A 16,761-nucleotide genomic window follows, 5' to 3' on the forward strand; every position below is an offset into this window, starting at 1 on the left:
TTGCGATGGATTCTAACTGGAGACCAGACTGGAGGTTAACTGGTCACATGACTACTGATGTGAAAGTGTCACGAATCGACACAAACTCAGAGAATCATCTTCAGCTCACTGACTCGTTATCTGGCCGATTGTGACCACATTCCATTCTTCAAGCATTGATTTGAATAGAATCCAGATCAGAACAAGAGACTGAGTGTTGATCTGTGATCACATTAAGAAAAGTCATAAATGACGGAAGAGAGAGAGAGTGTTAGCTTTAAGGACAGAGACAAATATTCAAAATACATAGAAAACCAATATCTACATGTTCAGTGTTAAAAGTGAGACACACAAAAACAAAAGTGTGAATTTATAAATGAAGCAGGACGATGAACGTTTTCCCACCATTTTCTCCCGAGAGGCAGAGGAACCCAGACCCCCGGGCATCAATCTAACAACCCTCTCCTTTTTCCATCCCCCCATTCACCACACTCCCCCAGCCCCCCTTCCAACCCGTCAAATCCCCCCACACACACACACACGCTGCTGAGACACTTTCCAGGGCCTCACATGGGGGAAGGGCATGGTGGAGGGAGGAAAGGGGGTGGAGACAGACCGTACTCCCTGGAGGAAGGAGTGATTCACAGCAGCATGTGGTGAAGGAAGTGACTCATGTTCACTCACACACACACACACACACACACACACACACACACACACACACACACACACACACACACACACACACACACACACACACACACACACACACACACACACACACACACACACACACACACACACACACACACACACACACACACACACACACGTCAGGACTGAAGTAAGTAAACAGAAACAACAGATCTGCAGCTAAACGAGGAGTTTGAAAGGTTTGATATGAAATGTTTAAAACAATAAACCCTCAGGACTCCCTCCACACGGATCATAGGATCCATCGATTGGACACAAGCTTTGTCCCACAACAGGAGTAGCTGTATCGCAGTAGCATCATCTAGTTCAACACATCCACAGATTGTCCTTTAAAAATTATTAATAAATCTAAATTAATAAATTCTGACTAACTCAACCACATTCTTTCATAGCAATGAATATCATTATGATGATTGAATGACTTGTGTCCACACAACGATCGACCCACGATGACGTCATTTGTGAGCTGCTCAGTTTGACTTTTGGTTCAGCGCCATCTTGGTTTTCGGAAAACCAAAGGTACCCATATTTGGAGAAGCCTGGGGTGGAGCCTGACTGAGGCTAGTGGTCACTGCCCGCCCACCTGCAGCCATTGGACGGTACTAGCTGTCAGTCACACTGGTGTGCAGCACATGAATTAACGGATCATCGTACGATGAAGGTGTTTGTGAATCACATCTTTTGGCCTCAGGCCGTCGCACCAGCTTAGATTTCATTTAGACAAAAATAACAACATGAGCGAGAGAGAGCCAGACACAAAAATGCTGACCAACGTGTCCACTCTTTGTTATTGTGTTATTATTATTTTCCAAAAATACATATTGTTGACCAGCAGAAAAAAAGTATCAATATATTTGTAGATAAATTAAAAACTGTTTCAGCTCTAGAACCATTCAACACCAAACATATAAGTCAGAGTAGAATTATATCACAAAACGTAAAAACACAAAGAATGGATGGACGAGGACGACAGCAGCATCTTTCCACAACCCTGAGGAGGAGAGAGAGGTCAAGCAGCAGCAGGAGGAGGAGGAGGAGGAGGAGGTGGGGTGTCTGAGGGGGGAGAAGGAAAGGGATGTAGCTGCTCCACCAACGCCCTCCCCCACTTCCCCCCCCCCCCACCCCACTTCCCTCCCCTCCTTTTCCTCCTAAAACAAAGCGCAGGGTTCCTGCTCTGGCTCCTGACCAACAGAATCCACCTTTCCTCCCTCGTCTTCCTGCTCCTGAACGGAACCTCATTCAGCTGTGATCCCCGTACAGCAGAATATTTAAAAATGTTATTATTACAAACACAACTTGGGTAAATTATTTAAAATCTAAAGTCCTGAGAATTTGTTTTAATTGTCCACCCAATGAAATTGTTCTATGTTAAAGCAGCAGCTTGATGAAGTGAGTCTGATGTGTGAGTGTGAACAAGAGAAAGTTTCCTCCTTCTCTCCCTGAGCGTCTGTGACTCTGCTGAGTGGGTTCCATCTCCTGAGAGAACAACTGACTGAGAGTCAAAGACACAACCAGCTGAAGAGTGAAGCTGAACTGAGATCAGTTCAAAACACTCTGAAGTTATTAACAACCAGAGTTTATCTCCAACATTCAGAAGGAAACTGTGAAACATGAAGGATTCTGAACAGTTTGTGGATTTGTTCCAGCTGCAGCTCTTCAGGCTCAGGAAGCAGAGGATCATGGGTAATATCCAGTGGGAGGACACAGTCAGAGTCAACACATCGTGAGACTTTGTTTTTACATGAAACCACTTCATCACAGAGACAGAGTTAATGACCACATGTGGCAGCAGGGGGCGCTGTGGCTCAGTAACTGTTACATAGCGCTGGTCCTTGAGCAGCTGCAAAATGTGACAGAAACATTTCACCACTCCCATCAACCCCCTCTTCGAAGCTCCGCCCACCAAACACATGAACGTGGACTGAGTGACAGCTGTGAGACTTCTCGTGCCCTGCTCTCTAACTTGTGTCGTCTCTGCTTCACGGTGATAAAATGACCGGTTGTGTTTTCACCATCTTCACGACTCACCTCAGATCTTTTTTGCAGATAACTTTATTTATTGATGCTAATAAGTCAAAGAGAATTTCTATTTTTTTGTTTTAGAAACAAATGACCAAACCGACGTCTCAAGTTTTCTACGGATCACTGTATAACTATTGTACTGAAGTTAGCGTGTGAGAGAAGGTACAGTTCACATGGAGCAGATTCTAGTGAATGTCTGACAATCACTAAGATATATAAACATGTTTATAAACCAACATGTGTTGTGTGTGTTTCACTGTCTCACCTCGTTAATGAACTTGATACAGTCCAGAAAAATATATTCTTGCTGATGCTCGTTCACCACCCGCTCGTCGATGAAGTGACGGGGCTCCAGTGTCGGGTGATCTGCATGGAGGTAAGTGCACATGTTCACCACCAGGTGCCACTGTCCCCTTGTCAATGAATGAGAAGCACAGGATGTTCTGGAGCAGTTTATTCTGGTGACATCAGAATAGAACAGTTTACAGATAGTTCTTAATCATTAAAGATCTGCTTTCAAAGCAGTTGCTCTGTCATCCGACGGAAATAAAACAATTAAATCAGCTCATTTCTATAAAATTCTCCTGCAGTATTTTTGAACAATTGACAAAACATGCTCATATTAAGATGCGTGACATTCAGATGTAAATCAGCTAATACTGACATGTGTGTTTCTATTTCCAGAGGGAAACGAAGAGCAGGGGTACCTCCTCTCTGAGAAAACCATCTGGGACCAAGCACACCTGAGGTTGTTCTCTGCCAGTGAAAACTGGAAGTTTGAACACCAACTTCCTGTCCTGAGATCCTCTACATATGTCCCTTCAGATACAGACTCATCCTTACAGCTCTTATATTTACTTACCAACGAACTGGGAGCTGCCCCATATGAAGGGCAGAAACTGGAAGTCATCCAGTCCCCACACACCTTGGCTTCCAGCTGGCTCCATTCTGTACGTCCTCTGCAGCTTCCTCATCACTGACAGATACCTGAGAAAACACACACACACGTTTCACAATGTAGAGCAGCAGCAGGTCGTCGGGTCCCACTCGTTCAAACAGGAACATGTGGGAACATCCAGGTGAGGGGCGGAGCCTGTAGAGAAGCAGGGGCGGAGCCTGACGTATAAACTCTGCTGTGGACAGATCAGTGTTGTTGTTTACAGCTCGTCCACACCGGCGTCGGCCCTCATCACCAGAAGATCTGGAATCTCCTTGTGTTTCCATGTGGACGTCTTCATCTTCTTCGTGTCCGGCTCCTCTTCTTCATCCTGAGATGTTTGTGTTCTTCAGGTTTCACGTCACGTGTTAGAAACCTCATCAACACGTCCACTCGCTCTCTGGGAAGCTTCCACACATTGTCCTGCTGGTTCCTCACATGGACTCACTCTGACATGTTACACACATTTTACCAGGAGGCTGCAGGAGAAGATCCAGAACATGTCCAGAGACACTGACTCAGACATTTGTTCTCACAGACAGAACCTCCGGAACATGTGAGGAACATGTGAGAACACGTCAGGAACAGTTCCAGACATCAGTTTATGTCTGAAAGCTGTGTTGTACAACTGAAGACGTGTAAATCCGCAGCAGCTCACCTGTTAAAAACTCTAAAAACAATAGCGAGGCGATCATCCGCTCCGAGAGCTCCGACCTTACAGAGGCAGCAGAGGAACGCAGCAAACGCAGCTTCATGACCTGAGACGACAAACACAGAAACGATCTTGAAACATCAGCAGCATCTGTGTGATTATTAAGTTCGTTTCCATTAAATTAATTACAACACGAAAAAGCTTTCACAATCCCTGTTTTGAAGCAATTTCTTCATTTAGATTTGTTTTATTGTTTCCCTGTTGTTGGACTAAATGTCTGCTGCATTTGTAAAAGATCAGCATCGAGTGGAATATAAATCGGTGTTAAACAAAAACAAACAAATACAACCAAATAGATAGAAGTGCATTGTTTAAACAGATAAATAAAAGTTTTAGATAAACAAAACACAGCTTTATATGTGAAAGGCTCATCGACAGATTTTTATGGACCAACAGTTTATTCAGTCGGGCTCAAGAACAAATGTGTTGTTTCTTGTAATTTCGTCTGCTCAAAACTTCGCCTTCTGTGTTGTCGGTGTATTGGTGGTGTGTTATTAAAAATGTTCAATACATTTTTAAAGATTAAGTAGTCAAATTATACAATTTACCACAAAATATTATACATCAGAAAAATGTATGAAGGAGAACTTAATTGTTTCTTTGGTTGAGAGCCACTGGACTAAACGTCCAACCATAACAACCAGAAGACTATAACGTGAGTGTTTTGTGTAGAGCTATTGTAAAGAAGGTGGACACACAGCGCTGTTACCTGTTCCATAGTCTATCCTGGTGGGGTTCCCCACAGACTCTTTCAGATAGACGGCTATCTCTGGAGCTGCTGCACATTTGTCAGCAGGGATCAATGCTGACACCAAGGCCTCTGCTTCCTACTCACACACACACACACACAAACACATCACGTTCTACATACAGAGCATGTGGTCGCATGCATGAATGTGTGTGAGTGTTTGTGTACTAACCTGGTCTAGTTTGCTGTACCAGGTTCTGTAGGCCTTGTTACCAAAGCGGGACGGCTGATCAACAGGAGGGGTCTCGTTGATCCATCGGTCCAGAGTCTCCAAAAGATCTAATAACTTCTCCACCGTCTGTAACACAAGAGATCAGGATGAAGCAACTCTGTCGATTCCTTTTACACAAAATGAGCAGCAGCACCACATGATCGATTCAATGAGCCAGAGAAATACAGAGAAAGCAAAGAAGCATCACATTCATTTCAGGGTGATAATAACTTAGTCTCCAATTTGAATTGATGTCCACCACTATTTTAAATATACATTTGGAAATGAATGTTTTAAAGACACAGTTGTGTAACTTGTACTGATCAACAGCGCCCCCTGCAGCCACACGTAGTGATTGACTCTGTTGGTCTCTGTGTCTTACAATAACTTCAGAGTGTTTTTAACTGATCTCAGTTCAGCTTCACTCTTCAGCTGCAGATGGTTGTGTCTGTGACTCTCAGTCAGTTGCTCTCTCAGGAGATGGAACCCACTCAGCAGAGACACAGAGAACAGACGCTCAGGAAGAGAAGGAGGAAACTTTCTCATGTTCACACTCACACATCAGACTCACTTTAACCAAGCTGCTGGTTAAGGTAAAGAGTTTCTTTAAAGACAGATTCATGTGAATGGGATTCCTTAAGGCCCCGCCAATAACAAATCTGTGAATGAAAAAGACCAAAACACCAGGAATGAAGCCTTTACTACCTCTGATAAGACCAAACTAACCTCAGACACTGTGTATTCAGTTGAGAGCTTCTTTCCTTTCACACCTTCATTCAATGCCAAAACGAATCCCATATAATCAGCATATGCCTGGAAAAAACAGAGTTTGACATTAAGTGGTGAATAATAGTAATAGTAAGTAAATTAACAGAAGAATGGTATTACTTTTATCACTTACACAAAAAGGCACACAAGTTAAAAACCTTTGGGACTGGGAAACATGTGCACATTGCAGCCACACAACCTACTTGTGATCGTTTCCATTTACTCATGTCAGGCACCACGCTGATTTCTTTCTTGGGCACCATAAAGGTGACTTCAGGTGCTTCATCCTCGGGTATGGATCCTAAAAAATTATTTAAAAACACTGTTCAGAGAGCAGCTGTAGATTTGTTGTTGCTACGTGTGAGATTTCAGAATTTCTTAACTCGGTATTGACGGTTAACAACATTAAAGTTTATATTCAGTCTGTGTAGAAGCTAACATTAGTGTTTATATTCAGTCTGTGTAGAAGCTAACAGTGTTTATATTCATTCTATGAAGAAGCTAACATTAGTGTTTATATTCAGTCTGTGTAGAAGCTAACATCACTAGTGTTTATATTCAGTCTGTGTAGAAGCTAACATCACTAGTGTTTATATTCAGTCTGTGAAGAAGCTAAAATTAGTGTTTATATTCAGTCTGTGAAGAAGCTAACATTAGTGTTTATATTCAGTCTGTGAAGAAGCTAACATTAGTGTTTATATTCAGTCTGTGTAGAAGCTAACATCACTAGTGTTTATATTTAGTCTGTGTGGAAGCTAACATCACTAGTGTTTATATTCAGTCTGTGAAGAAGCTAACATCACTAGTGTTTATATTCATTCTGTGAAGAAGCTAACATTAGTGTTTATATTCAGTCTGTGTAGAAGCTAACATCACTAGTGTTTATATTCATTCTGTGAAGAAGCTAACATTAGTGTTTATATTCAGTCTGTGTAGAAGCTAACATCACTAGTGTTTATATTCAGTCTGTGAAGAAGCTAACATTAGTGTTTATATTCAGTCTGTGTAGAAGCTAACATCACTAGTGTTTATATTCAGTCTGTGAAGAAGCTAACATTAGTGTTTATATTCAGTCTGTGAAGAAGCTAACATTAGTGTTTATATTCAGTCTGTGTGGAAGCTAACATTAGTGTTTATATTCAGTCTGTGTAGAAGCTAACATCACTAGTGTTTATATTCAGTCTGTGTAGAAGCTAACATCACTAGAGTTTATATTTAGTCTGTGTGGAAGCTAACATTAGTGTTTATATTCAGTCTGTGTAGAAGCTAACATCACTAGTGTTTATATTCAGTCTGTGTAGAAGCTAACATCACTAGTGTTTATATTCAGTCTGTGAAGAAGCTAACATCACTAGAGTTTATATTCAGTCTGTGTAGAAGCTAACATCACTAGAGTTTATATTCAGTCTGTGTGGAAGCTAACATTAGTGTTTATATTCATTCTTTGAAGAAGCTAACATCACTAGAGTTTATATTCAGTCTGTGTAGAAGCTAACATTAGTGTTTATATTCAGTCTGTGTAGAAGCTAACATCACTAGTGTTTATATTCAGTCTGTGTAGAAGCTAACATTAGTGTTTATATTCATTCTTTGAAGAAGCTAACATCACTAGAGTTTATATTCAGTCTGTGTAGAAGCTAACATTATAGTTTATATTCAGTCTGTGAAGAAGCTAACATCACTAGTGTTTATATTCAGTCTGTGAAGAAGCTAACATCACTAGTGTTTATATTCAGTCTGTGTAGAAGCTAACATCACTAGTGTTTATATTCAGTCTGTGAAGAAGCTAACAACATTAAAGTTTATATTCAGTCTGTGTAGAAGCTAACATCACTAGTGTTTATATTCAGTCTGTGTAGAAGCTAACATCACTAGTGTTTATATTCATTCTTTGAAGAAGCTAACATCACTAGAGTTTATATTCAGTCTGTGTAGAAGCTAACATTAGTGTTTATATTCAGTCTGTGTAGAAGCTAACATCACTAGTGTTTATATTCAGTCTGTGTAGAAGCTAACAGTATAGTTTATATTCAGTCTGTGAAGAAGCTAACATCACTAGTGTTTATATTCAGTCTGTGAAGAAGCTAACATCACTAGTGTTTATATTCAGTCTGTGTAGAAGCTAACATCACTAGTGTTTATATTCAGTCTGTGAAGAAGCTAACAACATTAAAGTTTATATTCAGTCTGTGTAGAAGCTAACATCACTAGTGTTTATATTCAGTCTGTGTAGAAGCTAACATTAGTGTTTATATTCAGTCTGTGTAGAAGCTAACATCACTAGTGTTTATATTCAGTCTGTGTAGAAGCTAACATCACTAGAGTTTATATTCAGTCTGTGAATAAGCTAACATCACTAGGGTTTATATTCAGTCTGTGAAGAAGCTAACATCACTAGTGTTTATATTCAGTCTGTGAAGAAGCTAACATTAGTGTTTATATTCAGTCTGTGTAGAAGCTAACATCACTAGTGTTTATATTCAGTCTGTGTAGAAGCTAACATTAGTGTTTATATTCAGTCTGTGTAGAAGCTAACATTAGTGTTTATATTCAGTCTGTGAAGAAGCTAACATCACTAGTGTTTATATTCAGTCTGTGTAGAAGCTAACATCACTAGTGTTTATATTCAGTCTGTGTAGAAGCTAACATTAGTGTTTATATTCAGTCTGTGTAGAAGCTAACATCACTAGTGTTTATATTCAGTCTGTGAAGAAGCTAACATCACTAGTGTTTATATTCAATCTGTGTAGAAGCTAACATCACTAGAGTTTATATTCAGTCTGTGAAGAAGCTAACATTAGTGTTTATATTCAGTCTGTGTAGAAGCTAACATCACTAGTGTTTATATTCAGTCTGTGTAGAAGCTAACATTAGTGTTTATATTCAGTCTGTGTAGAAGCTAACATCACTAGTGTTTATATTCAGTCTGTGAAGAAGCTAACATCACTAGTGTTTATATTCAGTCTGTGTAGAAGCTAACATCACTAGAGTTTATATTCAATCTGTGTAGAAGCTAACATCACTAGTGTTTATATTCAGTCTGTGTAGAAGCTAACATTAGTGTTTATATTCAGTCTGTGTAGAAGCTAACATCACTAGTGTTTATATTCAGTCTGTGTAGAAGCTAACATCACTAGTGTTTATATTCAGTCTGTGTAGAAGCTAACATTAGTGTTTATATTCAGTCTGTGTAGAAGCTAACATCACTAGTGTTTATATTCAGTCTGTGTAGAAGCTAACATTAGTGTTTATATTCAGTCTGTGAAGAAGCTAACATCACTAGTGTTTATATTCAGTCTGTGTAGAAGCTAACATCACTATTGTTTATATTCAGTCTGTGTAGAAGCTAACATTAGTGTTTATATTCAGTCTGTGTAGAAGCTAACATCACTAGTGTTTATATTCAGTCTGTGTAGAAGCTAACATCACTAGAGTTTATATTCAGTCTGTGAATAAGCTAACATCACTAGTGTTTATATTCAGTCTGTGTAGAAGCTAACATCACTAGTGTTTATATTCAGTCTGTGTAGAAGCTAACATCACTAGTGTTTATATTCATTCTGTGAAGAAGCTAACATCACTAGTGTTTATATTCAGTCTGTGTAGAAGCTAACATCACTAGTGTTTATATTCAGTCTGTGTAGAAGCTAACATTAGTGTTTATATTCCGTCTGTGTAGAAGCTAACATCACGAGCGTTTAGAGAAACATTAAGTTTAACACAGTTTATATTTATCACCTTTTGGTTGCTCTGTTTCCGCCATGGCGCCGCTTCTCACTCTTCTCTTCGTGGCATCTCGGCTGATTTAAAGCAGCCACGGCTCCTCACTGCCTCCAATGGACGGAGAGGGAACGACAGCTCCAGAGGTTTTCTTCACTTAGTTCATGCGCAGTTTAAATAAAGTGTAAATAATTTATGAATGTCACAAAGAGTCACATAAAATGTGCTGCAGGTGTGAAATATAAAAGTGCTTATATCACAATTAATTAACAACAACGTATATAATACAATATTATTCATACTATATCAAATATGAATGAACTCACCCCACATTATTGTTATTATTTGTATTGTTGATGACGAGAACTTAACAAACCAGGAAGTGAATGCAGGTCATTGCGTCTAGTTTAGAAGTTAAACTTTAAACTTTAGAAAGTTGAAGCCAGCCCTGCAGTGTTTGAGCCACAGGCTGGAGACACCGGATGAAGCTCGTTCAGCCGCTGAGCTGTGACCCTGTCTCCGGTGGATCTCAGAGGAAACACCGGTGAATCACCTGGAATTAACCCGGTCTCAGACCCTCCGACCCCGCTGCAGATCAGTCTGTGAGGCCGGTACCGGGACGACACAATGTGGGGCTTCTGCAGCAGGTTTGCGGTCAGTTAACGCGCCGGTAGCTGCTCGGCTAACTCTGGTTAGGGTTAGAACACTGGTTCACATCGAAGTGTCTCTAACTACTGCGCAGGCTGCTATTACTGACCCATGCTAACGACCCTACACCAGCTAACTAGCTAACTAGCTGCTGCCTGAGTGGTTGCTATTACTGACCCATGCTAACGACCCTACACCAGCTAACTAGCTAACTAGCTGCTGCCTGAGTGGTTGCTATTACTGACCCATGCTAACGACCTGACACCAGCTAACTAGCTAACTAGCTGCTGCCTGAGTGGTTGCTATTACTGACCCATGCTAACGACCTGACACCAGCTAACTAGCTAACTAGCTGCTGCCTGAGTGGTTGCTATTACTGACCCATGCTAACGACGAGACACCGGCTAACTAGCTGCTGGCTGAGTTTACTACTAGCAAGCTGGTCTGGTGTTAGTTAACAAGCTAAAGCTAAGCTAACTGGGTCAAGTTCACTCTGCGGTGATCTAAAATTAGATCTAGACAGAAGAAGGTGCACTTTAGTCTTCACCTCTGGTTTTCAACTTTATAAACAGTTAATAGTTAGTAATGGTTTGAATACAGAAACATTATAACTATAAAGATTTGTATTATTATTATTATTATTATTATTATTAGCTGTTGTTCAGATGAATCATCCGCCTCATCACGTCTGTAGAAACGAGCCTGAACAGACTGGACATGTTGTGACGTGTGCCAGAAGAGGAGAAAGGCCTGAAGCCATAACTCTGGACAGTCCCACTAGAACACTAAAGAGGGACGTGTTGTCATCTCACTGGACTTTGGACAAACTGTTACTGTAAAAACTTAACACACATCTTGTGTCTCTCAGGTGAAGGCGGGGATATCGAAACCCTGCAGCTTAGTGAAGCCCAATCACTTGGTGAAGCCTGTGTCAGCCGCCCGGGTCTCTGGCCGGTACCTCAGCCACCAGCAGGGCCTGCCCCCCCTGCCTGTCCCCCCGCTGCAGCAGACCTGCGAGCGCTACCTCACTGCACTGGAGCCCATCGTGGAGGAGGAGGAGCTGAAGCGCACCAAGGAGCTGGTGCAGGAGTTTCAGAAAGCAGGGGGGGTGGGAGAGAGACTGCAGAGAGGCCTGGAGAAGAGAGCACACAACACTGACAACTGGGTGAGATCCACTACATAAGACACTTCCTACAACCTGTGATGATGCTGTGACGTGGGAGCACACCAGTTGTGTCTTTCATTCACTAAGGCTGCAAATGTCTTGTCTCCAGAGAGATCTGATCACAAGTGGATGCCTTCGGATTCACCCTGATAACAGAATATATTGATTTGATATTAGTTCAAATACTTTGTGTCTGTTCATAATTGAAAGTTAGATAAAGATCTGACTGATTGTTATTCCATCACCTGAGATTTACAACTACAACGAGGGACAGAGTCCTGCAGCATCTTGGACAGACCAGAGCCTGGACCTGGAGACACAACATCCTGACACAACTTCCTCCAGAGAGTTGTGTTGTGGTGCTGACCGGTGTCTGTGTGGTTGTAGTTGTCGGAGTGGTGGGTGCAGCTGGCCTATCTGGAGTACCGGTTGCCTGTGGTGGTGCATTCAAGTCCCGGACTGGTCTTACCTCGCATGAACTTCAGTGATAAACAAGGACAAATAAGGTGATGACACACAGAACATATGTTTGGTTAGTAGTGATAAAGATGTCGAGAATTATACTTTGATTCATTTCAACCAAACCATTTCAAACAGAATGGTTTTACCCAATGATAATTAAAGAAACACACATTATCTCACATTCAGTTTCATATAATATGATATAATCCCACCACATGTCACTGATGCACTTCGCTGTGACGAGTTCTGCTTTGAAAAGTGATGATTTTCAGAAATGTTATGAACACTTTATTAATCATGTTCTCTGTGTTTAGGTTTGCGGCCAAACTGATCGCAGGAGTTTTAGACTTTAAGACGATGATTGACAAGTGAGTAACTTCAAAGGTTTTTCTTCTACGATTCTGTGACTTTCATCTTCTTCCAGCTTCTATTAGTTTCTGCCTCTCGGGAGTCACATCCAAAGTTTAGTCAGTTCTTTCTCAGGTACATGCTCAGGTTTACAGACTGTTCAAGTCAAAGGATGCAGGAGAGGTTCCTGCGTTGCAGATTTTTGAGTTTACCTTTTTGTCCTGCAGTGAGACACTACCTGTAGAATACCTGGGAGGACGGCCGCTGTGCATGAATCAGTATTATGAGGTTCTGTCGTCCTGTCGGATCCCTGGTCTGAAGAGAGACTCAGTGGTGAACCACGCCAAGAGCTCGCCCCCCCCGCGACACATTACTGTAGTGCACAACCTTCAGGTGAGGGTCCCACGTCTGTGGCTGAGCTCAGCATCAGGGGCCTGTTTTGTAAAGCACAACTCTGAACAACTCTTTTCTCTGTGTGGAGTCAGTTCTTTGCGCTGGACGTGTACGACAGTGACGGGACTCCACTGACCGTGGATCAGATCTGCGTTCAGCTGGAGAGAATCTGCAGCTCCTCTCTACAGACCAACGAGGAGCCTGTCGGCATCCTGACCACGCAGCACCGGGACTCCTGGGGCAAGGCTTACGTCAACCTCATCAGGGGTGAGACACTGAGCTGAAAGACAAATACTGAAGAGCACAGGGCTCCGGTAAAGCCTCATTTATTCTACGTATAAGAAGAGATTTGTCTTTTTCAAACAAATGACCTGTCACTGCTGACAAACTTTTACGTCGACATGATGGCTTCATCCACTAGAGGGCAGTCGAGAGTCTCTCACCGCAACAAAAATGGCGACTGGAGGTTGTGACAAGCTTCCGCTGAAGAAAGAGACAAAAGCTGCTGCTGCCATAAATGCCAAAGTGTCTGGATGAATGGAACGGTCCAAATACAGTATTTAGTTGTGTAAGTGTTGTGTACTCACAGCTTGTGTTTGTTATGTTCAGATAAAACCAACAAAGAATCGGTGTCAACAATCCAGAGAAGCATCTTCGTTGTGTGTCTGGACGGAGCGATGCCTGAAGTGACTGACGGGACGTACCGCAGCTCTGCCGCTGTCCAGATGCTGCACGGAGGAGGCAGCAAGGGGAACAGCGCCAACCGCTGGTTTGACAAGACACTGCAGGTGACTCACACGGCATTGGACACACAAAGAGACAGTTTCCAGAGTTAAAGCCCCTACAAGGAGTTTATGAAACCGTCTTATTTTAATATCCGGCCTCTTAATGACGTAGAACAGCAAATGAGACAATCGGGGAAAATGTCTCTGTCTATAAACTGGTCGGGTGGATACCTGTGAGGGCGGCTGGAGAAGTGTGTGTATTCTGTCAAATAACTTATACAGGATTTTCTTGTTCTTTCTCTCAGTTCATTATCGGAGAAGACGGGACATGTGGAGCAAACTACGAGCACGCCCCAGCTGAAGGACCGCCTATTGTGGCCTTGATTGACCATGTTGTCGAATACACGTGAGATGGTCGACACAGACTCACAACATTCTGCTCCCAGCATGAGAAAACCAGGACTTTATGAAGTGAGCTCAATGGGGACGTAGTTTCTCATTCCATCTCATGTATCCTGTCTTTCCAGGAGGAAGACGGAGGTGGAGCAGCCTCCCATGCTGCCGCTGCCCACACCGCAGAAACTACACTTCAACATCACACCTGAGGTCAAGAAGGACATCGAGGAGGCCGAGCAGAGTATGAACACGTGAGAGCAGCTTTTATCATGATTCTCAATAAACTAATCATATTCAACATATGTTCACACTTCATGTTATTACGTCTCACTGTCTGAACGGCTCCCTCATCACAGTCTGGCTAAAGACCTCGATATGAAGGTTGTAGTTTTTGGCCACTTTGGTAAAAATGTCCCAAAGAGCCAGAAGATGAGTCCTGATGCCTTCATCCAGATCGCTCTGCAGCTCGCCTACTACAGGTGAGAGGTCGACCCGTCACGTGGGCAGGAACTCTTCACTAGAGTTCCAGAGGTGATATCACAGATGAACTGAGATGATTTAAAGTGTCCTCTGCCTTGACAGGATGCATCAGCGCTGCTGTGCCACATATGAAAGTGCCTCCCTGCGTATGTTCCGACTGGGACGGACCGACACCATCAGGTCCGCCTCCACCGCCTCAGCTGCCTTCGTCAAAGCTGTTGACGACCCCAGCAGACAGGTGTGAAGCAGAGACCTCCTCCTGATGATGACTCACCTTCAGGGAGCATGTGGTCCATCTGTATTCAGTGTGTGGTTAAGATACATGGAAATGAGAGGAGGTTCATTTACAAACTACAAGTCAAGTTCAAAAGTCTGAAGACTGTTCAAGTTTCTGTAAACATTGTTTTCGTCTTGTTCTTCACAGAACACAGAGAAGGTGGATCTGATGGAGAAAGCTGTGAAGGCTCACAGGTCCTACACCAGCATGGTGAGTCGAGGACAAGTGGGAAGTGTCCACATCACTGACCCGGGGCCAGTAACTGACTTGTCTCCCTCCTAACAGGCGGTCAGTGGTCAGGCTATAGACCGACACCTCCTGGGCCTGAAGATGCAGGCGGTCGATGAACAACTCTCCATCCCTGACGTCTTTAAAGACGCTTCCTACGCTAAAGCATTAAACTACCAGCTGTCTACAAGTCAGGTGTGAGCGGACACCAGAGATGAGTTCTAGTTCCACAGATGGATTCATTAAGCTCAGTGGACTTTACTACCTGAAACCAGCGGCTGGATTAAACCGATGGTTCAGTGGCTCTGAACGTGTTATCAGTTACAGCTCCTCTGGTTCAGGAAGCAGAGGATTGTGGGTAATGTCCAGCTTTCAGTAGTGTTGCCTCAGTCAGAGTCAACACACTGATTAGTTTAGTTTTACATGAAAACACTCAGCGACCAACAGAGTTCACCATGTGAGGCAGCAGGGGGCGCCGTTGCTCAGTGACTTACATCGTGATTCTGTTAAATTCCTTTTTTCTGCCTCAAAAATGACACAAAAGATTTATTCGTAAATTGGTTCAGAAAATATTATCAAACTTTTCACTTAGTTAAATGGATTTAAAGAAAAATAAAATATTTTTTCCCAGTGACCCCAGTATAAGATGATGATCAGTGTTTGCTTGGGGCTCAATAGTTTTTATAACCTCAGTATTTCAAAGTGGCCTTGGATGTAAAACATGTTATTTAACTGTAACTCTAACAACTTCCTTCTCATGTGTCCACCAGGTGCCGTCCCAGACGGACTGCGTCATGTGCTTCGGCCCGGTGGTGACCAGCGGGTACGGCGTCTGCTACAACCCCATGAACGACCACATCAACTTCTCTGTGTCGGCCTTCAACGCCTGCGAGGACACGGACGCAGCGCGTCTGGCTCGGGCGCTGGAGGACGCGCTGCTGGACATGAAGACGCTGCTGGAGCGAACTCCACGAGCCAAACTGTGAACCTCTCACCTTCAAGAATCGGTTTATGACTCATCGTGTGAAGCTGCTGCAGCTCCACAGTGAACAGGGCCACTGCTGATTGTTCTGTTGTGATTGTAAATGACTCGTCCGAGGTGCTATGGAACAAACCAGACGCAGTGATGTGTTAATCTATCCATGATCTCTTCACACTTTAGGAAACAAACTGATTCACTGATTTTACTGAATATGTATCTACCTTGAGAAAACAGCCTGGAAGCTAGACGTGTGAGAAGTGACGTTAGCTCCTTTTTTAAGTACAAATATCGTTATTTCCCGGCTTGTTGTTTAAATCACATGTCAGCAATCTAATGCTCAGAGGCTGTGAACTCTGGTGAACTCTATATTTTCCGTGACACTGACAATCTGTGGCATCGTCTGGTCGCTAAGTAAATTACCAAACAAATTATCTCGGTTCAGTCAAATCGTATTATTATCACGATGGTTGATAATCCGCCTTTTCCCAGATGTTTAGTTGCTCATTAGTGACACTGTGTGCTGTATAGTTATCATCTCTGCATTAATCAGAAGTTCAGAAGTGTTTTGAGTCCCTGTTTGAAGCCGTGTGTCTCTACTTCCAGCAGGGGGCACTAAAGTCACAATCAGTTAAAAGATGAAATATACATTTTGAAAGATTGACTTGTTTTTGCCAGTTAGTCATAACAATGCTAACGAAGACGTGTAATTATTATAAAGTCAGAATTGAAATTAATTATTATGAAGGAAAGTAAATAATGAGTTATTAACAGAGATTATGTAAATGAGAGCGAGGAGATGATTGTTCAACACATTTAAACACATTTAAAACACTGAAGTGTCACACG

The 16,761-nt window shown here is 42.5% G+C and overlaps 2 protein-coding genes across 2 annotated transcripts; one reads left to right on the plus strand and one right to left on the minus strand.

The window, feature by feature from the left end:
* Nucleotides 1-2,980: 2,980 nt before the first annotated feature.
* Nucleotides 2,981-9,967, minus strand: ptpa (protein phosphatase 2 phosphatase activator; the record flags this gene model as incomplete). Its single annotated transcript, XM_053411194.1, is given in 8 exon segments — nucleotides 2,981-3,081; nucleotides 3,578-3,702; nucleotides 4,311-4,410; nucleotides 5,074-5,191; nucleotides 5,285-5,410; nucleotides 6,050-6,136; nucleotides 6,295-6,392; nucleotides 9,830-9,967. Coding segments are annotated over 8 exon segments (780 nt in total), but the record flags the coding sequence as incomplete, so codon positions are not given.
* Nucleotides 9,968-10,033: 66 nt separating this feature from the next.
* crata (carnitine O-acetyltransferase a) lies at nucleotides 10,034-16,747 on the plus strand. Its single transcript, XM_053411160.1, has 14 exons — nucleotides 10,034-10,465; nucleotides 11,328-11,624; nucleotides 12,012-12,130; nucleotides 12,401-12,454; nucleotides 12,662-12,827; nucleotides 12,920-13,094; nucleotides 13,437-13,615; nucleotides 13,858-13,958; nucleotides 14,080-14,199; nucleotides 14,305-14,427; nucleotides 14,531-14,666; nucleotides 14,853-14,915; nucleotides 14,991-15,128; nucleotides 15,704-16,747. The coding sequence occupies exons 1-14, from the start codon at nucleotides 10,439-10,441 to the stop codon at nucleotides 15,917-15,919; spliced, it is 1,914 nt and encodes a 637-aa protein (XP_053267135.1). The 5' UTR covers nucleotides 10,034-10,438; the 3' UTR covers nucleotides 15,920-16,747.
* Nucleotides 16,748-16,761: the final 14 nt, after the last annotated feature.

Source organism: Pleuronectes platessa, chromosome 19, assembly GCF_947347685.1.
Source record: "Pleuronectes platessa chromosome 19, fPlePla1.1, whole genome shotgun sequence".
Taxonomy (NCBI): Eukaryota; Metazoa; Chordata; class Actinopteri; order Pleuronectiformes; family Pleuronectidae; genus Pleuronectes; species Pleuronectes platessa.